Source organism: Caretta caretta, chromosome 15, assembly GCF_965140235.1.
Source record: "Caretta caretta isolate rCarCar2 chromosome 15, rCarCar1.hap1, whole genome shotgun sequence".
NCBI lineage: Eukaryota > Metazoa > Chordata > Testudines > Cheloniidae > Caretta > Caretta caretta.
The window spans coordinates 1,189,551-1,214,520 of NC_134220.1; the positions used below are offsets into that span (position 1 = coordinate 1,189,551).

A 24,970-nucleotide genomic window follows, 5' to 3' on the forward strand; every position below is an offset into this window, starting at 1 on the left:
AGTTCAATCTGGATCAGAACAGGGACATTACTAAGCAACATGCCCAAAGACCCTGGACACAGCAGCCTTTCCAATCCAGAGAAGACTCCATGGTCATTGCTCCCTATGCCCATCAATGTGGCAATGTGCCATGAACTCTTCCCCCTACCCCTCCACGCCAGGGGAAAACAAAGAGAACCATGACTGCAACACCCTGTGATAGCCACAGCATTAGCCACCACACACTTTGTGCTACATGTTTTGTAACAGGAATGAAACACTGTTATATGTATTTAATATGCCATCCTGTAGGTTTATTGTTTCCATATTTATAAGCATGGGTCATACTTAAGGCTAAGATTTTGTCATGGATCTTTTTAGTAAAAGTCAGGGACAGGTCACCGGCTTCGGTGAATTTTTCTTTATTGCCCGTGACCTGTCCCTGACTTTTACTAAAAAGATCCATCACAAAATGGGGAGCCACTGAGCAGCTGCGGGGGCCTGGCAGGGAGCTCCGGGGTCCCCCAGCACCATGAGGGCTTGGAGCTCCAGGTTCTCCCTCCCTCTCAGCCCTGAGCTGTGGGGTCTCCCACCACCAGAGGCCAGGAGCTGCAGGGGCCAGCCAGGAGCTGTAGAGTTCCCCCTTGCCCCTGGCTGCTCAGAGCCCTCTGGCACCCGCAGCGGCAAGAAGCTGCGGGGTCCCTCCTGCTGCCTACAGTGGCTGGGAGCTTCCGGGTCCGCCCCACTGCCTTGGGTGGCAGGGGTACCTTGTAGCTTCCAGCAGGTAAAGTCATGGAGGTCTTCCGAAGTCTGTGACTTCTGCGACCTCCATGATAAAATTGTAGCCTTAGTCATATTTTTACAGTGCTGCTAAACTGTTTTTAACTTGTATATTTGCACTTTGTTTCCTGTCTCTTTGCACACAATAAAATTATATTTTTGGAAACTCTGAGAATATTTATTAGTTTATACTAAGCATAAATGAGACATTACAAAGTTGATTATGGGAGTCAGTAACCTTGACATATTTAAGATCTTTACACACCAGGCTCACTAATTCATAAAAGTATCACACAACACTACTATAGCTGACTGTTAAATGCTCTTTTTAGGCCTTCCTTAGCTGTACAGCTCCACGGTTGGCTTTTCTAACAGCTGTTGTGTACTGTGGAGAAGGAGATGCTTAATGGCATTGCACACTTGGATGAGACTGGCCCTCACTGTGGATTTTCTGGACTGACTGCTCACTGACTCTTAGCAATCTGGTGTCGCAAGCTTCCAAGGTGTGATCGCCACTTGCTTCTCCACTGTCCATGCAGCTCTCTTTTGGTGTTCATGCGCTGGGATGAGCTCGGCACACAGATCCAGGAATATGGCCTTGTGCATGCGAAAGTTCTGCAGCCACTGCTCATCATCCCAAACCTGCATTACGATGCAGCCCCACCAGTCAGTGCTCTTTTCTCCACCCCAGAAGCGCCAAACCCCATGGAGATGTTCTGTGAATGCCAACAGCAACCGAACGTTTTTATCTGCAGCATCCACCAGCACCCAGTCATCACCCTCAGATCTCTCTTCTTCTTCCGATTGCTTATGTGCAGTCCGCAGTAGGTGTGCGTGCTCGCCACATGCACTGCCGCCAGATTTTCCCCTGAGCAGGACCCACAGGGGAGCGGCCCTAGCGACCCCTGGAGTGGCGCCTCTAGGCGCGGTATCAGGGACCCTGCACACTCCCCCCACCCTCAGCTCCTTCCTGCCGCCAGTGAAGGTGCATTGGAACTGCTCTGCTCCAGCTCATCTGCAGCTTTCCTCTTGAACTCCTGTTCGTTCATAGTTAGTAGTACCTTTAGTTAAAGTAGTTTAGATTAGGGTTAGTTTATTGTAGTGTACCCGGGTCGGGGCATGCCCCATGCCCCGGGCTTTAAGTCATGAGACACTTGCAGGTGGCCGATGCCAGTGAGTGACCCGCATGCAGACTGTTTACGCTGTCTGGGGGAAACCCACCTCAGCGGTCGGTGCGAGATTTGCAGATCTTTCAAGCCTTGGACCAAAAAGGAAAGGGAAATTTGGCTCTGAGCCATTCTGATGGAGTCAGTGTTGACCCCGACTCCGGTGCGCCGCTCTGGTGTGCCGGTGTTGGTGCGTGGCAACCCTTCAGTGCCTTCCACCAGTTGGCACCTCTCCCCATCCGCAGGGCACGCCAAGAAGGCTAAGAAGAGGACTTTTCCACCGAGAGACCGGAGCAAGACCGGGGGAGAGACTAGACCCATGCTGGGCAGTTCTCGGTCCCTGTCGGCCTCCAGGCCTCCGACTCGAGTTGAGCAGAGTAGCCCAGCCCACTCGGCGCAGGCCTCCCCAGATGTCTGGGCGCCCTTCACGCACCCAGGCGCTGCAAGCGGCCTGGGATGTTCTGTCTCTGCTGGTACCAGTACCACCACCGTCGTCAGCTCCCCGGTCCAGAGGCAGGCCACCGCTTGGACCCCCACAGTCGCCGCCTGGATGGTACCGTTCGCGGTCGACGGAAGGTTCCCGACGCCGTTCGCTGCTCAGCAACCGCACCGTGCACAGTCCGCGCCGGGCCCTGTCGACCCCCACCAGGCTGTCTGGCTGGGTTCCGACTGACAGGAGCTCCAGGCCCCGTTGAGACCAAGACAGACGGCACCGGAGGTCCTCGTCTCCAAGAGGCTACTGTAGCCCGTCGCGATACGGGAGTCAATGCCATTCCCGTTCTTCGTCTCGCTCCAGGACCCCGCAGCTGCGCCGCTCCCACTGTCCCGGCGTCGATCGCTGGCTCCTCGCTGTCACAGATCCGCCTGCCGGAGCCAATTGCAGAGCAGCTGCCATCGGCACCGTTCCTCCACGTCGGGATCATGGTCTTGTGCTCAGCACCGTCCCCGAGGCCACCTCTCCTCCCAGTCCACGGACAGCGGCAGGCGTTCCCCAGCCCAGCCTCCCTTCATAGTCTTCAGACGACGGGCAGGCTGGGCAGGCTACACAGGCGGCCCCACCGCTGCCGCAGCAGGTGCAGGGGCACTGAGCTCCGGGCCAGCACCGTGGCACCAATGGGCCCCGTGGCCCCCGGCGGGGCTCGCTCAGTAGCCGGAGCCTCAGAAAGACCGTCGGCCTCCCTTTCCCAGCCTCCCAGGAAGGAGTCGGTGGGGCGTGCATCTTCGGATCCGTGCCCGGAGGGCGACCAAGCGGTGGAACCTCCAGTGCTGGTGGGTACGGAGAGTACCGCACCCGCATCCTCATCCTCCCCTGAAGAGGCGATTATGGCCCCTCCCCCCTCCATTCCACGCGAGGACTCCAAGGCCCACCAGGAACTACTGAAAAGGGTGGCATCGAGCCTCAACCTTCAGGCTGAGGAGGAGGAGGAACCCTCGGACTCCCTATTCAATGTCCTCTCGGCCTCGGCATCGGGCAGGGTGGCCCTCCCACTCCACGAAGGGGTGGCAAAAATTTCAAACGCCTAGTGGCAAACCCCGGCTTCCTTGCCCCCCATCTCTAAGAGGGCAGAATGGAAGTACTTTGTGCCCGCCAAGGGGCATGAATACCCGTACACCCACCCTGCCCCTAATTCCCTGGTGGTCAAGTCAGTCAACCACAGGGAGAGGCAGGGCCAACCAGCCCCTACCCTGAAAAATAAAGGCTCAAGGAGGCTGGACTTGTTTGGGAGAAAGGTTTGTTCGTCCTCGAGCTTCCAGTTGTGACAAACCATCAGGCTCTTCTGGGTCTTTATGAGTTCAATTTGTGGGGCTCTCTATCCAAATTTGAGGACTCCTTCCAGGAGCGTGACAAGAAGGAGTTCAAAGCTCTGGTGGAGGAGGGTACAGTGGCTGCCAGGGCAACCCTGGAGGCAGCACTGGATGCCGCGGATACGGCTGCAAGGTCTATGGCCTCTGCGGTGCCCATGAGGAGGGCGTTGTGGCTCCTGCTGTCGGGCTGTGCAGTGAGGGGCAGAACTCCTTACAGGACCTTCCGTTTAATGGCAAGCCCCTGCCTGTGGAACACACGGACGTGAAATTGCACGGACTGAAAGATTCCCGAACGATGCTTAAGACACTTGGCCTCTATGTCCCGGCTCTGGCCAGGACCAAGTTTAAGCTGCAGCAGGCTCCCACCCAGGCCACCCACTCTAAATACGAGCCCCTCTATAAAAAGTCTCGGGACTATAAGAAACGCCTGCAGAGGCAGTCCCAGTCTGCCCCCCAGCCTGGCCCCTCCAAGGGTAAACAGGCAGGGAAACGTCAGTTTTGACGGGACGCTTGGGGGCAACTTACCAGTTCATACCAGGGATCCACCTGCAATCAAGTTTCCCTTCTCCAGCTGGTTGTGTGCTTTTCTCTTAGAGTGGTCGCGGCTGACTTCGAACTGTTGGGTCCTCAACACCGTCTCCTTCAGTTTACCTCTACCCCGCCCAACCACCCTCCTCCCCATCCCTCCTGGGGGACCCCTCTCATGAGGCCCTTCTCGAGCAGGAGGTGGAGCAGCTCCTTGGCTTGGGAGCGGTGCCAGCGGAGTTCATGGGCAAGGGGTTCTACTCCCGCTACTTCCTTATCCCGAAGGCCAAAGGGGGGCTCAGGCCCATCCTGGTCCTGCGAGGCCTGAACCAGTACGTGGTGAAGCTCAAGTTCTGCATGGTCTTCCTGGTCTCCATCATCCCCTCCCTGGATCCCTGGGACTGGTACAGCGCCCTCGATCTGCAGGACGCGTACTTCCACATTCATATATTCGAGGGGCACAGATGCTTCCTCCGTTTCACGGTGGGGCAGGAGCATTACCAATTTATGGTCCTCCTGTTTGGCCTGTCCACTGCTCCCAGGGTGTTCACAAAGTGCACGTCTGTGGTGGCGGTCTACCTCAGACATCATGGGGTCCAGATCTTCCCCTACCTGGACAACTGACTGGTCCCAAGGCAACTCCAGGTCGCAGGTGCGGGATCATGTGGAGCTCCTCCTGGCCACGTGTGCCACCCTGGGCCTGTTGGTAAATGATACCAAGTCCACCGTTAGTCCTGGTACAGCGCATAGAGTTTATTGGGGCAGTCCTTGACGCGACATCGGCCAGGGCCTCCCTCCCACCAGACAGATTCGAGACCCTGAAAGGGCTCGTCGACACAGTCACAAGGTTCCCCAACCACAGCCAGAGCATGCCTCCAGCTCCTGGGTCACATGTCAGCGTGCACATATGTGGTTCACCATGCCAGGCTCAGGATGAGGCCCCTCCAGCTCTGGTTGGCCTCGGTGTTCTCCCAGTCCAGAGACAGGATGAACAAAGTCCTCACGGTGCCCGAGCCGGTGATCACCTCCCTACGGTGGTGGTCCTCCCCGGGGAACATGCTCCACAGGATCCCGTTCAGGGGCTGGCCCCCATCGGTGGAGCTGGTGTCCAACACGTTGGACCTGGGGTGGGGAGCCCATGTGCGGAACGTTCAGACTCAAGGTCTGTGGTCCACGCAGGACCTTGCCCTGAATATAAATGTCAAGGAGCTCAGGGTGGTCTGGCTGGCATGCGTTCCGCTCGCATCTGGAGGGCAGAGTGGTCATGGTTCTCACGGACAGCACAGCGTCCATGTTCTACATCTACAGGCAAGACGGGGCCCGCTCCTCTGCCCTCTGCCAGGAAGCCCTCAGGCTGTGGGACTTCTGCATAGCCCACGGCATTCGCCTACAGACCCCCACTTACCGGGTGCCCGGAACTCGTGGGTGGATCGCCTGAGCTGAGATTTGTCCTCTCAGCATGAGTGGTCACTACACCCAGAGGTGGTGGACAGGATTTTCCAAGAGTGGGGTACTCCCCAGGTGGAGCTGTTCACGACTTGGCAGAACCACCTGTGTCCCTGTTTCTGCACCAGGGGAGGGCTGGGAGTGGGCGCCATCTCCGATGCCTTCCTCCTATCCTGGTCGGTCCAGCTCCTCTATGCCTTCCCCCCGATCCCACCGATCGGCAAGGTCCTGGAAAAGATAAAAACAGACAGGTCCTCCTGATTGCCCTGGCGTGGCCCAGGCAACATTGTTACGGGACCCCCATCAGCCTGGCAGTCATCCCGCCATGGCCACTGCCATCCCGCCTGGACCTAATCTCTCAGGACCAGGGCCGCCTTCTCCATCTCAACCTAGTGGCGCTCCACCTCACAGTGTGGCTGCTCAATGGGTAGGCCGGGAGGAAAGGACGTGCTCGGAAGGGGTTCAGCATGTCCCTCTGGAAAGCAGGTGGCCCTACACGTGTCGGGCCTATTTGGCGAAGTGGTCTCGGTTTTCCTGGTGGGTGGCTGAGAAGGGCATTTCGCCTGTGGCTGCTTTGATCCAACTCATTTTAGACTACCTCCTTCATCCTAGAGCTCAAGGTCTAGCGCCCTTGTCCATCAAGGTGCACTTGGTGGCAATATCGGCCTTCCACCCGCTGGTGCAGGGGCACCTAGTATTCTCCCATGCTATGACTGGCCGATTCCTTCAGGGATTGGATCATCTCTTCCCATATGTTAGGCCCTCAGTGGGACCTGAACTCAGTGCTGGCCCGATTGATGGGTTCCCCCTTTTGAGTTGCTAGCTACATGCTCCTGGTCACACCTCTCGTGGAAGGTAGCCTTCCTGGTGGCGATCATGTCAGCTAGATGGGTTTCGGAGCTCAGAGCCCTGACCTCCAAGCCCCCGTACACGGTGTTCCATAAAGTCCAGCTCCATCCGCATCCTTCATTCCTCCCTAAGGTAGTCTCCTCCTATCACATGGGTCAGGACATCTTCCTGCTGGTCCTCTGTCCCAAGCCCCACGCATCCAGTGAGGAGCACCACCTCCACACACTGGATGTGAGACGGGCCCTGGCCTTTTACCTGGAGCGGACTAAGCTGTTCAGGAAGTCTTTGCAGCTGTTCATAGCCTCGGGCGAACGCAAGAGAGGTTGGCCGATCTCCACTCAGTGGCTCTCCAACTGGATCACCTCATGTATCCATACCCGTTATGACCTGGTGGGAATCCCCACGCTGTTGATTGTGAGGGCACACTCAAGAAGGGCGCAAGCCTCGTTGGCTGCCTTTTTAGCTCATGTCCCCGTTCAGGACATTTGTACGGCTGCCACATGGTCTTCTCTTCACATGTTCACCTCTCATTATGCGATTGTCTCCCAAACCAGGGAGGACACCGGGTTCGGCAGGGCTGTGCTCCCTCGCAAGAGTCTGTGAACTCCTACCCACCTCCAACAGATATAGCTTGGAATCACCTATTGTGGAATAGAATCATAGAATATCAGGGTTGGAAGGGACCCCAGAAGGTCATCTAGTCCAACCCCCTGCTCAAAGCAGGACCAATTCCCAGTTAAATCATCCCAGCCAGGGCTTTGTCAAGCCTGACCTTAAAAACCTCTAAGGAAGGAGATTCTACCACCTCCCTAGGTAACACATTCCAGTGTTTCACCACCCTCTTAGTGAAAAAGTTTTTCCTAATATCCAATCTAAACCTCCCCCACTGCAACTTGAGACCATTACTCCTCGGTCTGTCATCTGCTACCATTGAGAACAGTCTAGATCCATCCTCTTTGGAACCCCCTTTCAGGTAGTTGAAAGCAGCTATCAAATCCCCCCTCATTCTTCTCTTCTGCAGGCTAAACAATCCCAGCTCCCTCAGCCTCTCCTCATAACTCATGTGTTCCAGACCCCTAATCATTTTTGTTGCCCTTCGCTGGACTCTCTCCAATTTATCCACATCCTTCTTGAAGTGTGGGGCCCAAAACTGGACACAGTACTCCAGATGAGGCCTCACCAATGTCGAATAGAGGGGAACGATCACGTCCCTCGATCTGCTCGCTATGCCCCTACTTATACATCCCAAAATGCCATTGGCCTTCTTGGCAACAAGGGCACACTGCTGACTCATATCCAGCTTCTCGTCCACTGTCACCCCTAGGTCCTTTTCCGCAGAACTGCTGCCTAGACATTCGGTCCCTAGTCTGTAGCTGTGCATTGGGTTCTTCCGTCCTAAGTGCAGGATCCTGCACTTATCCTTATTGAACCTCATCAGATTTCTTTTGGCCCAATCCTCCAATTTGTCTAGGTCTTTCTGTATCCTATCCCTCCCCTCCAGCGTATCTACCACTCCTCCCAGTTTAGTATCATCCGCAAATTTGCTGAGAGTGCAATCCACACCATCCTCCAGATCATTTATGAAGATATTGAACAAAACCGGCCCCAGGACCGACCCTTGGGGTACTCCACTTGATACCGGCTGCCAACTAGATATGGAGCCATTGATCACTACCCGTTGAGCCCGACAATCTAGCCAGCTTTCTACCCACCTTGTAGTGCATTCATCTAGCCCATACTTCCTTAACTTGCTGACAAGAATACTGTGGGAGACCGTGTCAAAAGCTTTGCTAAAGTCAAGAAACAATACATCCACTGCTTTCCCTTCATCCACAGAACCAGTAATCTCATCATAAAAGGCGATTAGATTAGTCAGGCATGACCTTCCCTTGGTGAATCCATGCTGGCTGTTCCTGATCACTTTCCTCTCATGCAAGTGCTTCAGGATTGATTCTTTGAGGACCTGCTCCATGATTTTTCCAGGGACTGAAGTGAGGCTGACTGGCCTGTAGTTCCCAGGATCCTCCTTCTTCCCTTTTTTAAAGATTGGCACTACATTAGCCTTTTTCCAGTCATCCGGGACTTCCCCGGTTCGCCACGAGTTTTCAAAGATAATGGCCAATGGCTCTGCAATCACAGCCGCCAATTCCTTCAGCACTCTCGGATGCAACTCGTCCGGCCCCATGGACTTGTGCACGTCCAGCTTTTCTAAATAGTCCCTAACCACCTCTATCTCCACAGAGGGCTGGCCATCTCTTCCCCATTTTGTGATGCCCAGCGTAGCAGTCTGGGAGCTGACCTTGTTAGTGAAAACAGAGGCAAAAAAACCATTGAGTACATTAGCTTTTTCCACATCCTCTGTCACTAGTTTGCCTCCCTCATTCAGTAAGGGGCCCACACTTTCCTTGGCTTTCTTCTCGTTGCTAACATACCTGAAGAAACCCTTCTTGTTACTCTTGACATCTCTGGCTAGCTGCAGCTCCAGGTGCGATTTGGCCCTCCTGATAACATTCCTACATATGAGTAATACATATGAGTAATCACTCGAAGAATAAAAGACAGTTACCTTTTCTGATGAAGTGAGCTGTAGCTCACGAAAGCTTATGCTCAAATAAATTGGTTAGTCTCTAAGGTGCCACAAGTACTCCTTTTCCGTAACTGATGTTCTTCGAGATGTGTTGCTCATGTCCATTCCACACCCCGCCCTCCTTCCCCTCTGTCGGAGTTGTCTGGGAAGAAGGAGCTGAGGGTGGGGGGAGCGCGCCACGTCCCTTATACCATGCCATGGAGTTGCCACTCCAGGGGTCGCTCCCCTACAGATACTGCTAGGGGAAAAACTTCCGGCACCGGTGCACGTGGCGAGCACACACACCTATTGTTGAATAGACATGAGCAACACATCTCAAAGATCACCAGTTATGGAAAAGGTAACTGTCTTTTCCTCTTCACCCCACCAGTTGCAACAGTACTTGTTGAAATTCCACAAATACAGTAGAATCGAGTGTCTGGTTAAAGAAGTGTATTGGACCTGCCAACAATCCAGCTTTCAGAAATGGAAATATTTTGCTCTCCAGAAGGCTGCTTGTAACAGGTTCCCCAATGTTAAGGTTCGTTCTGGAATGTCTGATTCCTCTGGGTTTAGTGTGCGTTTATAAGCTTGACAAGCCTAACCTGTTCTTTGACTTCAGTTGGGCCTGTGTTAACTGACAAGAATGGTACTTGTCCTGCAATGTCAGGCTTGTATTGTACAGGAATCGCCTCAAATACCCAAGAGAAAACAGAGCTTAAGAAATCAGTGGGTGGAAAGTTTAACTGCAGATATCTGATTGTGACAGGCACCGGCTGTCATTCTGGTCACCAGATCCCCGTGGCTCTCCTGTAACAGGAGACATTTATTTTTGTATTTTACACCAGCTGTATTTTCACACCACGTGAACATTTGTGACACCCTTTTACAATGAAAGGGTTGTTGTGAAAAAAGATGTTAGGGAAGTGTGGCCTGGTGGTCCTGGGTACAGGCCTGGCATCCAGTAACATTTTGGTTCTGGCTTGGACACAAATTCCCTCTACGGTCTAAATCAGGGGTCGGCAACCTTTCAGAAGTGGTGTGCTGAGTCTTCATTTATTCACTTTAATTTAAGGTTTCGTGTGCCAGGAATACATTTTAACCTTTTTTAGAAGGTCTTTCTCTATAAGTCTATATATAACTAAACTATTGTCGCATGTAAACAAGGTTTTCAAAATGTTTACGAAGCTTCATTTAAAATTACATTAAAATGCTGATCTTATGCCGCCAGCCTGCTCAGCCTGCTGCCAGCCTGGGCTTCCGTTCACCTAGGCCGGCAGGGGACTGAGCGGGGCCTGCGGCCAGGACCCTGGCTGGCAAGGGGCCGGCAGCCAGAACCCCAGACCGACAGCGGCCTGAGTGGGGCCGGGACCCTAGACCAGCAGTGGGCTGAGCGGGGTCAATGACTGGGACCCCAGACTGGCGGTGGGCTGAGCCACTCAGCCTGCTGCCGGTCTGGGGCTCCATCCGCCGGCTCCTGCCAGCCAGGGTCCTGGCTGCCCGCCCTGCTCAGCCCGCTGCCGCTCTGGGATCCTGGCCCTGCCCACATAGAGTGGGTACCTACCTCCTCCCTGGCTCTAGCCCATTCTCTTCCTCTCTCTCTGCACTGAGCGGAGGATGCGAGTGCACTGAGCACAGGGCTGCGGGTGAAGCAGCAGACTGGGGATTGGGGTGTAGGATCTGGCCAGGAGCTAGAATGAGGGAGGGGGCTCAGGCTTGGGGCAGGAGGTTTGGGTGTGGAGTGCTTACCTGGGCAGCTCCCATTTGGTGCAAGGGGTGCAGGTGGGAATGTGGAGGGGGTGGGTGCAGGAGCTCCCTTTGGTGTTCAGGGTGGGGGTGGGAATGTGGGGGGTGCAAGAGTCAGGGCATGGGGCTGGAGGCATGTGAGGAGGGTGCAGGAGTCAGGGCATGGGGTGTGGGGGGGCTGGGTATGTGTGGGGGTGCTGGAGTCAGGGCTGGGGATGTGAGGGGGTGACGGGGTCAGGGCAGAGGCCTGGGAGGGTGTGGAGGGGTGAAGAGGTCAGGGCAGATGGCTGGGAGGGTGTGTGAGGAGGGTGCAGGGGTCAGGGCAGATGGCTGGGTGTGCTTGGGGGTTGTAGGGGTCAGGGCAGAGGGCTGGTAGTTTGGGGGGTGCAGGGGTCAGGGTAGAGGGCTGGGGGTGAGGGCTAGGGTCGTGGGGTGCTCCAAGCCCCCTGCCCAGAGCAGCTCACAGCATGGGGCTGGAGGGGATATGCCCTGATTCCACCCGCTTCCCCAAGGTCCCGGAAGCAGAGAGCGCGCTGCGGCTGGCTTCTCCCCGTCCTGGGCCATCAGCTGATCGGGCGGCAGGGAGGGAGTGGAGGAGGGGCAGGACCCCAGCAGGGTGGGGCAAGAGGTGGGGGAAGGAGGGAGCGGGGGAGGGGCAGGACCCCAGCAGGGTGGGGCAAGAGGTGGGGGAAGGAGGGAGCGGGGGAGGGGCAGGACCCCAGCAGGGCGGGGCAAGAGGTGGGGGAAGGAGGGAGCGGGGGAGGGGCAGGACCCCAGCAGGGTGGGGCAAGAGGTGGGGGAAGGAGGGAGCGGGGGAGGGGCAGGACCCCAGCAGGGTGGGGCAAGAGGTGGGGGAAGGAGGGAGCGGGGGAGGGGCAGGACCCCAGCAGGGCGGGGGAAGAGGTGGGGGAGATGGGGAGACCTTGCCTGCCCTCAGCAGCAGCTGCCCCCTCCCGCCCTGACTCCACCCCCATTCCAACCCCTTCCCCAAAGTCCACGCCCCAACTCTGCCCCCGCCCTGCCCCTATTGGACCCCTTCCCCAAATCCCTGCCTCTTCCCCGAGTCCCCCCCCCCCCCCCCGAGTAAGTGCTGGGAGCAAGGGGGGAAAAGCGGCAGGCTCAGGGGAGGAGGCGGAGGTGAGCTGGGGCTGGTGGGGGCGGGGAGCTGCCGGTGGGTGCAAAGCACCCACCCATGTTTCCCCGTGGGTGCTCCAGCCCCAGAGCACCCAGGGAGTCAGCGCCTAGGACAGCTATGGGAGAGTGCTACACCCTGGCGCACAAGGGAAAAACACAAACGTCCCGTCGACCTCCCTGGGCACTGAATCAAGCCCCTTAATGACTGCCTGGCTCCTGAAAGCTCAGAGATGTCATTCCAGAGAGACATCGCTACTGAACCGGCGGGGAGCGTGGCGGCACCGTGAAGACTAACCGACTTCTTTGGGCATAAGCCTTCGTGGGTAAACCCCCCTGCTCCAGACGCCTGGCGCGTCTTGGGGGGCACAGACGGACGCGGCTACCCCTCCGCTGCCGGCCACCCATCTCGCAGACCCCGCGGGCTGCGGCACCCGGGGCACGAGGCCGATGGCGGCAAAGCGCCCACCAGGGCCCCGCTGCGCCCGCCTCCGAGCGCCCCGGCTGGTCCCTGCAGCAGCCCCGGCGGCGCGGGGCCCGGCGCTGGGGGCTCAACCCTGGCCGGGGCCGCTTCGGGATCGGGGCAGAAGCCGGGGTCGGTCCTGCTCGGAGCGCGGGCGGCACGGGGGACCCCCGAGGGCCCCGCCAGCCCGGCTCTTCGAGGGCAGCTCGCCGCGGGGCGGGGCACGCGGGGCCGGGCCGGGGCGGGGGCGGGGCGGGGCACGCGGGGCCGGGGCCGGAGCCGGGGCCGGGGGCGGGCGGGAAGCCCAGCGGCCGGCGGGGCCCGGCTGCTCCCGTCCCGCGGGGCACCGTCAGCCTCCGCCCGGGCCAGGCGGGATCCAGGGGGACCCTCCTCCGAGACCCGGCGCTCGGGGCCGCCCCGGGGAGAGCGCAGGGCGGCCGGGCTCCGGCGGGGGCCGCGGCCCTGAGGGAGCGAGGAGGACCCCGCGGGGCCGCCTTTCCGGCCGGTGGCGGAAGCGCCCTTTGACCCCGGAAGTGCCCGGCCGGGGGGGCGGGGCTGAGCTGTCAGAGCCGGACGGGCCGGTAACGGGCTGGAGCGGTCGGTCAGCGCGCGGGGACCAGCCGGGGGGGGCGGGGGCAGTGGGGGGGCAGGGGGACAGTTGGGGGGCAGCGGGGTGGGTCGGGGGCGGTGGGGGGCAGCGGGGTGACTGGGGGCAGGAGGACAGTTGGGGGGCTGCGGGGTGGGTGGGGCAGGGGGACAGTTGGGGGGCAGCGGGGTGGGTGGGGCAGGGGGACAGTTGGGGGGCAGCGAGGTGACTGTGGGCAGGAGGACAGTTGGGGGGCAGCGGGGTGATTGGGGCAGGGGGACAGTTGGGGGGCAGCGGGGTGGGTCAGGGGAGGTGGGGGGGCAGCGAGGTGACTGGGCAGGAGGACAGTTGGGGGGCAGCGGGGTGGGTGGGGGGGCAGCGGGGTGATTGGGGCAGGGGGACAGTTGGGGGGCAGCGGGGTGATTGGGGCAGGGGGACAGTTGGGGGGCAGCGGGGTGGGTCAGGGGAGGTGGGGGGGCAGCGAGGTGACTGGGCAGGAGGACAGTTGGGGGGCAGCGGGGTGGGTGGGGGGGCAGCGGGGTGATTGGGGCAGGGGGACAGTTGGGGGGCAGCGGGGTGGGTTGGGGGGCGGAGCCTGTGGGTGGGGAGGTGGGGGTGGCTGGGGGGAGTGGGTCAGTGGAAGGAGTTGGGGGCAGTGCCTGCATGTGGAAGCGGGTGGGGTGTTTCTTTAACAATATGTGTGATCTGTGTAACATCAGTGCAGGTTTGCAGCCACTTTCACAAGTCACTGGAGCTGTACCACCAAGTCCCTTATTTTAATCAGCATTGTTGTGTTATTTGGTGCAGCATATGAGGACCAATGTGACCTCTTGTCCTGCAGGTGTCTCCTGTCCTCTGCACCTGAGGGTACATCCCCTGGGATCCCTCAGGAGATGCGTGACAAATAGCATTTCAGTGTGACAGGAATAAGACTCTCACTGGAGAGCAGCTCAGTCTCCCCTTGGCAGAGTTGCTTGACTTTTACACTAGTCCCATTTGCTGGTGCAGCCCCAAAGCTATACACAGGGAGTTGTGTCCTCAAGGCTTAAACCAAAGCGCATAGAAAAATGCATATCTTAGTCGTCTTTTTCCTGTTTAGCTCAACAATCTCTTGGTCAGCAGTCTAACTTTCGTCGGTACTGAGCATCGGTAAGTCCTGTTGACTTCAGCTGGAGTTCTTGGTGCTTAGCACTTCAGAAAATTAAGCTGCTGCTTGTTTGTCTGTTTGTTTTTAAAGGTATGTGTATAGTAGATTTTTAAAAACAGTTTTTAGAAATGTAAGTTCACAATTTATTTTGTGTCAAAGACTGAAAAATAACGTAATTTGTCTCACAATAAAAGCAATATCCTTGTGGTTTTTCAGCCTCAGTGATTTATCATAGAAATGTGAAAATTCCTGCATAGCTATATTTTTAAAACACTGGTGTGAAGCTTACCATTTTAATTGCTTTTAGAATGCTGTAAATAGTTCTCCCCCCCCCCCTTCCGCGCAAGTACCGCACTGGTTGTATATTGGGATTAGCATGGTGAAATATATTTTTTGTTAAATGGATTTTATAAGAAATCCATTTGTCATAAGATCCATTTATCTAAAAGGTTAAACATTAAAGGTTTTGTCATCTAAAATTTCACGTGGCAAATGGACAAAAGCCTCAGCCTTTCAGGGTATGTCTACACTGCACCTAGGAGCAAGTCTCCCAGCATGGGTACACAGATTCACCCTAGCCAGGCTCAAGCTAGCGTGCTAAAAATAGCAATGTGGATGTTCTGGCACAGGTGGAACCTCGGACTTTCAAGCCCATCTGATCCCAAGGCTTCTGAGCCTGAGCTCCAGCCTGAGCTGGAACGTCCACTTGGGCATTTTTAGTGCACTATCTTGAGCGCGACTAGTGCAAGTCTGTCTGACTGGGCTGGAGGTTTACTTCCAGCTGTGGTTGAGATATACCCAGAGTCTGTCATTTCCAGCTTACGCTTGGATGCTGCACTTGGATCCACTTGGGTGAACATGGCATAAGTGTGGTTCTGCCTGAGGATAAGGGTCCACAGACGTCCATCTAACTTCAGGATCAGGGTCTTAAACTTTAACTTGAATACAACTTTTTAACAGCATTTGAAATAAATGATCGTACTTTTATAAAACCACAGAAATTAAAGTACAAAAGCTTTGTTGAGCTTGCAGTTTCCAAGCTTTTTAATATTTGAGACTTTTAAGGGTGTTTTTAATGGTACATCTTCTCTTGAATTGCCATAGCAAGGTTTTTCATTTAGTAGAACTAATTTTATAATAACAGTATCTGTGAGAATACAGGGGCTTGTACAGAATCAAACAAGCAATGGGCATAAAAGAAAAGTGAAAGCTCGAACATCTTTTTTAGTCTAATCTCATGTCCTTAAAATATATATATTATGTATATAATCATTTAATAAACTTGCTTCATAAGAACACAGAATCTTCTTTTGATAACATGTTAGCAGGATGTCTTATGACCGCCCTTAGAATTTCTGAAATCTGGACATAGACTATGGCGACAGGGCTCTACACAGGAGAGGTCTTAACAGGACTTTTCAGTAACCATGTGAGAATTTTAAGCATTTACACAAAAGAAACTACACCAACAAAAATTCTTTTTGGTGCTCCTGTGGATGTCTTTGTGAGTGCTTGGTGTAAATGCTGTAAAGAAAATATGGCTGTACTCTAAGTCATGGGGAGCTGCTTTTTCTGTGCCTATGCACCTAATCCTTGGATGTCTCCTGAAGTCTGATGTTTGGTGGTGTAAAGGTTTCCTTTGTTTTGATGTGGTTCCAGACTCTAGGGGTGCTTTTTATAGAAGGGGTGCATTTTAAACCTGTCTTGTTTTCTTGTTGGTTAATTGTTTCTGTAAACAGTTCCTCATATTGCTTTTATGTTGGTGTTTGCCAAAGACAGAGAGATCTCAGCACAATGCCAGTATTGCCCTTGGAGGAACTCCAGCTTAGAGAGACGGATCCAAAGACAGGGAAACTGAGGACTTTACCAGCATTGGTGAGTTGTGTAGTTTTTTAAATGAAAACATTCAACAAATCATTCTCTCATTTCAAGAAGCGACTTTAGCAAAACTGGCTCTGGGACCAAAATACAGTGAAACCCAAACAGCTTCCCTATAGGAGGAGATTTTATTTGAAGTGAAATTGAAGTCTGCATGTTGTAGTGCATTGAAACTATTTGGGGCTTTTGTTCTATGGTGTATCCAAGTTTATTATAAACGTAGTCTTCATTCCGAGAATTGCTTGATGGATAGTGTTGATATTCCTGTAGTGGAGAGGAAACTTACTGATATTTGAAACTCAGTTTAGAAGTTTAACTCTGAGGTGAAGCATCAGTGTTGGTTCCTCTGTGCCACCACGTTCTGTGCCCTCGCCCATGTGGATTTGCAACCACAGGCTGAAGTCAGAGCTCAGTGCAATGCAAGCTGCACTAAAGGACGATAACCTGTTTGTTTTCTGTATTGGATAGTCCAGTCAGCTTGACTCTGGAAGGAGCTGAAGCAGCGGTATTGAAAGGGAGCAACATTTCAAAGGAATGACTTTGAGCTGCTGCTGTTTCTTTTGGAGGTGTGGGAGAGTTGCTTGTCAGTGATTTATCTGAATGGGATACAAGGAGCAACACATACTGAACTGTGCAGGATTCTGAAAATATTATTGAAAAATAAGGATGATGCAGAACCACTGATCTGCAGTGTTTTAAAGATTAAAGAGCGGGGAGACCTACCAGTGAACATAAGAGGATGGATTCCTGATAGCTACACACCAGTTTCCTAAAAATATGAGAGATGTCCCTGGCTGCATAAATGGTTAAGAGGAATTCTTGTTGCTTGGTCCCTAATTTGTTAACACATTGTCTTTTTGCTTTCTGTAGCATCCAGAACTGAAAGCTGATCGGTCTTTTGTGCTATATAAACCACCCCCTAAAGTCAGAGACCCTGCTCTAGTGGAGGAGTTCTTGGAACGAGCAAAGTTCATTGCAGATGATCTGAACTGGCTTCTGGCTTTGCCTCATGATAAATTTTGGTGCCAGGTAACATTACTGAATAGATAATAAATAAAAACCTGTGACTTATATGAGTGCTTAGAAAAATAAGTAGGTTTAATTCATGTATCTGATGAAGGCTCATAATTGCCTTTTGTTGCTCGTACCCAAACATCTTAATTTTGGATCGTGTAACATTAAGATTGTAATATTTCCTTAAAGATTTTTGATAATGAATTTTAAAACTGTTAGTTTGGAATCAATGGACCATGGACTCCTCTGAACACCTTTGATTTCTTTGGCTTACTGTTGAATTTAAATACCATGCACTGCATATGTGTCGTGTGATGTGGTGTACCACTGTGCATGCTTCATCTTTCCCTCTCCCCATTTGCCTTTGTTCTGTTGTATTAGGTCATATTTGATGAGACACTTCAGAAATGCCTGGATTCATATCTGTGCCATGCCCCTCGCAAGTTTGATGCATCGTTGGATTTCCCTCTGGAGGTGAATGACATCCAAAAATGCCTTCATCGGAGTGTCTTCCTAACCTTCCTCAGAATGTCCACTCACAAGGAGTCTAAAGTAAATACCTCTTCTTCTTACCCTCACTGCACACTGTATGGCTTACAAAAATTGATAGACATTTTGGGAAACAGACTGTGTTTCCTATTCATCTCTCCCGGCTGCCTTCCTTTTTTAGCCCCTATTTTTCTCATTCCAATAGTTTCCACAAAGATAGTCCACCAATCAGCAAAGGACAGAACTATCTTAAGTGCGTAATGATTTCATTAATCTGCTTCACAAAGGAAAATGCTACTCTTAATAATAGGTTAGCAAGGTGTGGCATTATAAATGGATAGTATAAGAGAATCTACAGTAAGTTAGCCTTTGCAGGGCTTCATAAAAGGTGTGAGAGACTGTCGGAGGCCCCTGTAGCCATGTGTTGGTGACCACTCTCATGCCACCTGCCGCCCTGGTCCAGGCATCAAGTCATGCAACCCAGACTGAGACTTCTCCCATTGTACTTTCTCCAAATTTCTGCCTCTCCCTATGGTTGATTTAAAATTGCATCCAATTACAGTTTTCTTTGCATCATGATAAAGGGTGTGTGAGTGCAATGCTCATTAGCAGAGGTGGAAGTTTCGCAAGGGCCTTAAAGAAACTCATTCTGTCCTCAGGTTTTAATAATTACTGACCTGAAATCCTCCTTGGTTTATGTCAGGGTTCCCTCCCCTCCCCCCTGACTCTGAACTCTGGGGTACTGATGTGGGGACCTGCATGAAAGACCCCCTAAGCTTATATTTTACCAGCTTAGGTTAAAACTTCCCCAAGGCACAAATTCCTTTCCTTGTCCTTGGACGGTATTGCTGCCACCACCAAATGATTTATACAAAAATTCAGGGAGGGGTCACTTGGAATCCCTGTCCCTCCAAAATATTCCCCCAAGCCCCTTCACCGCCTTTCCTGGGGAGGCTTGAGAATAATATACCAATCAGTTGGTTAGCAATATGAGCACAGACCAAACCCTTTGTCTTTAGGACACTGAAAATCAATCAGGTTCTTAAAAAAAGAACTTTATAAAGAAAAAGTAAAAGAATTACACCTGCAAAATCAGGATGGAAGGTAACTTTACAGGATAAATAAAAGGATTTAAAACACAGAGGATTCCCCTCTGGCTCAGCTTCACAGTTACAAAACAGGAATGAAACTACCTTTTTAGCATAGGGAAAATTTACAAGCTCAAACAAAAGATAGCCTAATGCATTTCCTTGCCTACTTACAATTTCCGTAATTTTAGATGGATCATTCCAGGTATATTTTCAGGAAATATTGTACCTGCTTGGTCACTCCCTCCATACAGAGAGGGAACAAACAAAGAGAGCCACAAACAAATTCTCACCCCAGATTTGAAAGTATCTTCATTCCTCATTGGTCCTTCTGGTCAGGTGCCAACTAGGTTATTTGACAGGTTTCAGAGTAACAGCCGTGTTAGTCTGTATTCGCAAAAAGAAAAGGAGTACTTGTGGCACCTTAGAGACTAACCAATTTATTTGAGCATGAGCTTTCGTGAGCTACAGCTCACTTCATCGGATGCATACCGTGGAAACTGCAGCAGACTTTATATATACACAGAGATCATGAAACAATACCTCCTCCCACCCCACTGTCCTGCTGGTAATAGCTTATCTAAAGTGATCATCAGGTGGGCCATTTCCAGCACAAATCCAGGTTTTCTCACCCTCCACCCCCCCACACAAATTCACTCTCCTGCTGGTGCTAGCCCATCCAAAGTGACAACTCTTTACATAATCAAGTCGGGCTATTTCCTGCACAAATCCAGGTTTTCTCACATCTCCCCCACCCCCATACACACACAAACTCACTCTCCTGCTGGTAATAGCTCATCTAAACTGACCACTCTCCAAGTTTAAATCCAAGTTAAACCAGAACATCTGGGGGGGGGGGGGGTAGGAAAAAACAAGAGGAAACAGGCTACCTTGCATAATGACTTAGCCACTCCCAGTCTCTATTTAAGCCTAAATTAATAGTATCCAATTTGCAAATGAATTCCAATTCAGCAGTTTCTCGCTGGAGTCTGGATTTGAAGTTTTTTTGTTTTAAGATAGCGACCTTCATGTCTGTGATTGCGTGACCAGAGAGATTGAAGTGTTCTCCGACATTATAACATTCATAAACCAGTCGGAGAACACTTCAATCTCTCTGGTCACGCAATCACAGACATGAAGGTCGCTATCTTAAAACAAAAAAACTTCAAATCCAGACTCCAGCGAGAAACTGCTGAATTGGAATTCATTTGCAAATTGGATACTATTAATTTAGGCTTAAATAGAGACTGGGAGTGGCTAAGTCATTATGCAAGGTAGCCTGTTTCCTCTTGTTTTTTCCTACCCCCCCAGATGTTCTGGTTTAACTTGGATTTAAACTTGGAGAGTGGTCAGTTTAGATGAGCTATTACCAGCAGGAGAGTGAGTTTGTGTGTGTATGGGGGTGGGGGGGATGTGAGAAAACCTGGATTTGTGCAGGAAATAGCCCAACTTGATTATGTAAAGAGTTGTCACTTTGGATGGGCTAGCACCAGCAGGAGAGTGAATTTGTGTGGGGGGGTGGAGGGTGAGAAAACCTGGATTTGTACTGGAAATGGCCCACCTGATGATCACTTTAGATAAGCTATTACCAGCAGGACAGTGGGGTGGGAGGAGGTATTGTTTCATATTCTCTGTGTGTATATAAAGTCTGCTGCAGTTTCCACGGTATGCATCCGATGAAGTGAGCTGTAGCTCACGAAAGCTCATGCTCAAATAAATTGGTTAGTCTCTAAGGTGCCACAAGTACTCCTTTTCTTTTTAGGTTATTTGAGCTTCTTAACCCCTTACAGGTAAAACGATTCAGTATAGCTGCCAAGGAGGGATTTTATGCTACCCTTTTCTTTATATTTATGACCGTTTATGCGTTGTCATGATGGTCAATTTCAGTCTGTTTTGAGAAAAGATCTCAGTGTGAGTGTTGGAGGAGTGGGAAGAGAACAGGTGAAAGAAGTGCTGTATCCTGTAGTTAACATCAATAAAAGTACTCCATACTTCTGCAGAGCCTTTCATCTGAGAAGGAATACTGTACAGACATTAATCAATTAAACCTCACCGCTCCAATGAGGTAGCTAAGTATTTGGGTAAATTGAAGTCAATGGTTTGCCTGTTGCCACATAGCAAATTAGTGAGAGTGCTAGAAATAGAACCCAGCAATCCTAACTCCCTGTCCAGGGTATTAACTGGGAGAACACATGTTTTGGATGGATAATGTTTGCCATCATAAGCAAATCTTTCTTTTATTAGTCATTGCTTCCACTATTATTCTTTAAATTGCATACTTCTCCATTTCAGAAGCAAAGAGAATTTTAGTTTGAAGACCTTTGTCATTTAGAATTTTAAAAACATTTCCAGCCTAACATGTTAGTTACATGAGTTACATCTGGAAGATGGAGTTGGTGTAGGGGTTTGGAGCACAGAGATGTAAATCAGGAGTCCTGGGTTCTGTTCCTATCTGTGCCACTGATGAAGTGATTTTAGGCAAGGAACTTAATTCCTCAGTGCCTTGGCTTCCAAATCTGTAAAATGCTTGCCTACCTCCCGGGGTGGTAGTCTTGATATCTTTGAGGTGCTTGGGTTAAAGATGTTTGACAATGCATAGGTATTACTGTAAATGCTTTAATCCTTGCAGAGTTAGGGTTACCATACATCTGGACATTTTTTCTTTTTTGATCCTCCACCCTCTGTCTGAGTGGATTTTTCAAATAAGAGGCAACGTCTGGATTTTTGTGACCTAACTAGCTGATGTTGCATCTCAGAAAGAGCTGTCTCCATTCCATGATTGGTCGCTGCAGCTGATTGGTTACTTCCTTGCAGCCACAGCTGCTGGATCCTGCCCACCCAGGCCCCAGCTCCCAGCCTTGGGGTGGGGGAGAGGCTGGGAGGTGCTGCATCCTGGGCCCACGCCAGTTACCCTGCCACGGTGATAGGGAGTGACACTGCCCCCCACCTCGAGAGTGAGGCTACAGGAAACCCCTGAAGCATCCCCCTCTTCCAGTACACACACACACCCCTCCAGCATCCCCCAGATACCCCCTCCTCCCAACTCCACCTCCCACATTGTCTTCTTTTTGGGAACCTGAAATATGGTAACCCTATGCAGAGTAGAATATGGATTCTCTTTCAAGTTGTTAGAAGTTTATTTTGTCTTTTTTTTTTAATCTGGTTTCTCTTGTTTTTAATAGGAACACTTCATCACACCTTCTGTTTTTGGAGAAATTCTTTACAATAACTTCCTGTTTGACATCCCTAAGATTCTGGATCTGTGTGTGCTCTTTGGGAAAGGAAATGGCTCCCTACTTCAGAAGATGATTGGTTAGTCAAAGCTGGGGACAGCTTGTTGCTTGAGGCTTTCTAGTTGTTCTCTGAAAGGCAGGCATTGAAGGGGTCGGGATTGCTACTGAGTGAAGCAACCTCAGAACAAACTCTTCCTTATAAAATAAGAAATTGGGATTTCTGAATAAGACAAGTTTTCTTTTACTTTCTTGTGAACCATCTTTATTTATGGGTGATGTGGGGAGGGGATTACACTTTGCTGTTTGGGAGAGCTAGGTTTGTTTCATAGTCCCTCTTGCTTCCTAGGGTAGATCTGCTACAGGGTCTCTTTATTGCTCAACAGGAACTCCTCTGGCTAGTTAAAATGCAGCTCTGAGACTGTAAAGGGACGCTGTGCTTCCACAAGGAACATGGAAGATCCTGGGGGTGAGGAGAAAGTCCAGAAAGCCTTATTCTTTGCAGGATGAGAGAAGGGGGAGAAGTCTGACTGCTAAGATTGGTCCTTTTGCTCCTGTAGCTGGCAGCTAGACAAAACACACAATGTGATTGTTCTGTGACTACAGAGAACTTGAACTGGAAAAACAGAACTTGATTTTCATAGAGTCCCTGTTAGTTGCAAAGTATCTCAAAGCACTTTACCAACTGAATTCATCACTGCTCTGCCTGTGTCTGTGTCAGCAAACACAGCAGCAATTATACGTTTAGCAACAGCTCAGCCTTGGACATTAGAACCTGTTTTATGGTCAGAGGACGAGTTGGTCTGGACACTGCATTTATCCCTATTCTTTTCATAAGGGGCCATCTGCGATCCTTAACTTCCACCTGAGCAGGGCTGGTGGAGCACGTAGTTTTGGATACAATAAGATCTAGAATCCTTCATCTAAAATTCAAACCCAGACTGTTCTGAAGTTTGAATAATTTAACTTTTTTCCTTCCTTTGAAAGATGGCTATTATTGGATTTTTCATTCAATCCAAGCTAAAATGGGAAGTATGAGAAATCTTCTGACACAGGCTGTTCAAACAAGATTTTTGCCAAATTTCCAGGCCTCAGCACTTTGACTTTTGAATGCTGATCTTTCTCCTCTTTTTTTTTTTGTTTTTCTTTTTTCTTTCCAGGGTCTCTTGACATAAGCTCACTCTACTGTGCCCCAAATGCAGGAGACACCCCCCCAAAAAAGGCCCTTTAGAGGAGTTATCAAAATGTTCTTTTTTCTTTTCTTTTTTTTTAAGTCTATGTTTCAAAAACCTAGTCTAAATGGTACATGCAGTTACTGTGATTGTGTGTGCAACAGCAGTAATTGTGCACACAGATGTCCTGTGAGATGTCTACCTGGCTGTTTGTGTATGCAATCATGGTATCTGCATGTGCAATTCAGGTGTGCAAATGCATAAAATCAGATTTTTCCTGTCCTTATTCTTCTCTGTGAAACATTTTTCACAGGTCTTACACACATGTGTAAACTCTGCAAGAGGTTTGTCCTTGTGGTGGAACCATGGTAATCTGTACAGCATGTCTGGTAATTCATGGAAAAAGGGCAATCAATGTCTCTCCACTACTCAGTTAAGATTTACAGCACTCTGCTATTCTGCAGAATATTTTGAAAAGATAATGAGAGCAATACCTAGTCTTATGTTATTAAGATAAGGCCTCGTTACCTTTAAAAAATATGTTACAGAACATTTGCTGGCGTACATGGAATTAGCAATTAAAACTCAACTACAGCTGTCAAATAAAGGAACTAGGAGCATTTAGTGATATTATTTACTGACTCAACCAACCGTGCAGTGCTTGAATCATCTAGCGTCTTGGACAATGTGTTCTAATGAACATTCTCATTACCAGCCCTCCAAAGGCTCTTAAGCAAAATACAATGTGATGGGATAAGAGGGAAGGTCCTCTCATGGATTGGTTAAAAGATAGGAAACAAAGGGTAAGAATCTATGGTTAGTTTTCAGAATGGAGAGTGGTAAATAGTGGTGTCCCCCAGGGGTCTGTACTGGGCCCAGTCCTATTTAACATATTCATAAATGATCTGGAAAAAGGGGTAAGTAGTGAGGTGGGAAAATTTGCAGATGATACAAAACTGCTCAAGATAGTTAAGTCCCAGGCAGATTGCGAAGAGCTACAAAAGGATCTTTCAAAACTGGGTGACTGGGCAACAAAATGGCAGATGAAATTCACTTTCGATAAATATAAAGCAATGCACATTGAAAAACATAATCCCAACTATACATACAAAATGATGGAGTCTAAATTAGCTGTTACCACTCAAGAAAGAGATCTTGGAGTCATTGTGGATAGTTCTCTGAAAACATCCACTCAATGTGCAGAGGCAGTCAAAAAAGTGAACAGAATATTGGGAATCATTAAGAAAAAGCATAGAAAATAAGACCGAAAATATCATATTGCCGCTATATAAATCCATGCTATGCCCACATCTTGAATAATGTGTGCAGATGTGGTCGCCCCATTTCAAAAAAGATATATTGGAATTGGAAAAGGTACAGAAAAGGGCAACAAAAATGACTAGGGGTATAGAACAGCTTCCATATGAGGAGAGATTAATAAGGCTGGGACTTTTCAGCTTGGAAAAGAGACAGCTAAGGGGGAATATGATAGAGATCTATAAAATCATGACTGGTGTGGAGAAAATAAATAGGGAAGTATTATTTACTTCTTCTCATAACACAAGAATTAGGGGTCACCAAATGAAATTAATAGGCAGCAGCTTTAAAACAGACAAAAGGAAGTATTTTTTCTCACAATGCCCAGTCAGTCTGTGGAACTCCTTGCCAGAAGATGTTGTGAAAGCCAAGATTATAACAGGGTTAAAAAAAGAACTAGATAAGTTACTGGAGATAAGTCCATCAATGGTTATTAGCCAGGATGGGCAGGGATGGTGTCCCGAGCCTCTGTTTGCCAAAAGCTGGGAACGGGCGACAGAGGATGGATTACTCAATGATTACCTGTTCTGTTCATTCCCTGTGGGGCACCTGGCACTGGCCACTGTTGAAAGACAAGATACTGGGCTGGATG

At 50.7% G+C, this 24,970-nt stretch overlaps 1 protein-coding gene and 1 long non-coding RNA gene across 10 annotated transcripts in view; one reads left to right on the forward strand and one right to left on the reverse strand.

Moving 5' to 3' along the window:
* Positions 1-586: 586 nt before the first annotated feature.
* LOC125622841 (uncharacterized) lies at positions 587-12,662 on the reverse strand. 5 transcript variants are annotated; one of them, XR_012665132.1, is made up of 4 exons: positions 10,867-11,535; positions 8,984-9,064; positions 5,662-5,930; positions 587-4,956 (listed from the first exon to the last, which is right to left on the reverse strand). It is a non-coding gene; the product is annotated as an uncharacterized LOC125622841 (long non-coding RNA). The 5 variants fall into 5 exon arrangements; XR_012665134.1 differs by lacking the exons at positions 8,984-9,064; positions 10,867-11,535 and adding an exon at positions 12,293-12,662; XR_012665133.1 differs by lacking the exon at positions 8,984-9,064 and having other exon boundaries at positions 10,867-11,531.
* An 88-nt stretch (positions 12,663-12,750) lies between these two features.
* Positions 12,751-24,970, forward strand: part of ASCC2 (activating signal cointegrator 1 complex subunit 2) — a 48,996-nt gene continuing 36,776 nt past the window's right edge. Inside the window, exons 1-6 of one of the 5 annotated variants that reach the window (XM_048821261.2) lie at positions 12,751-13,058; positions 14,143-14,192; positions 15,966-16,065; positions 16,939-17,097; positions 17,464-17,634; positions 21,842-21,971. In XM_048821261.2, the coding sequence (XP_048677218.1) occupies positions 15,985-16,065; positions 16,939-17,097; positions 17,464-17,634; positions 21,842-21,971 (541 nt within the window). In that variant the 5' untranslated portion in view covers positions 12,751-13,058; positions 14,143-14,192; positions 15,966-15,984. The other 4 variants (XM_048821263.2, XM_048821262.2, XM_048821264.2 and 1 more) reach the window with 4 other exon arrangements.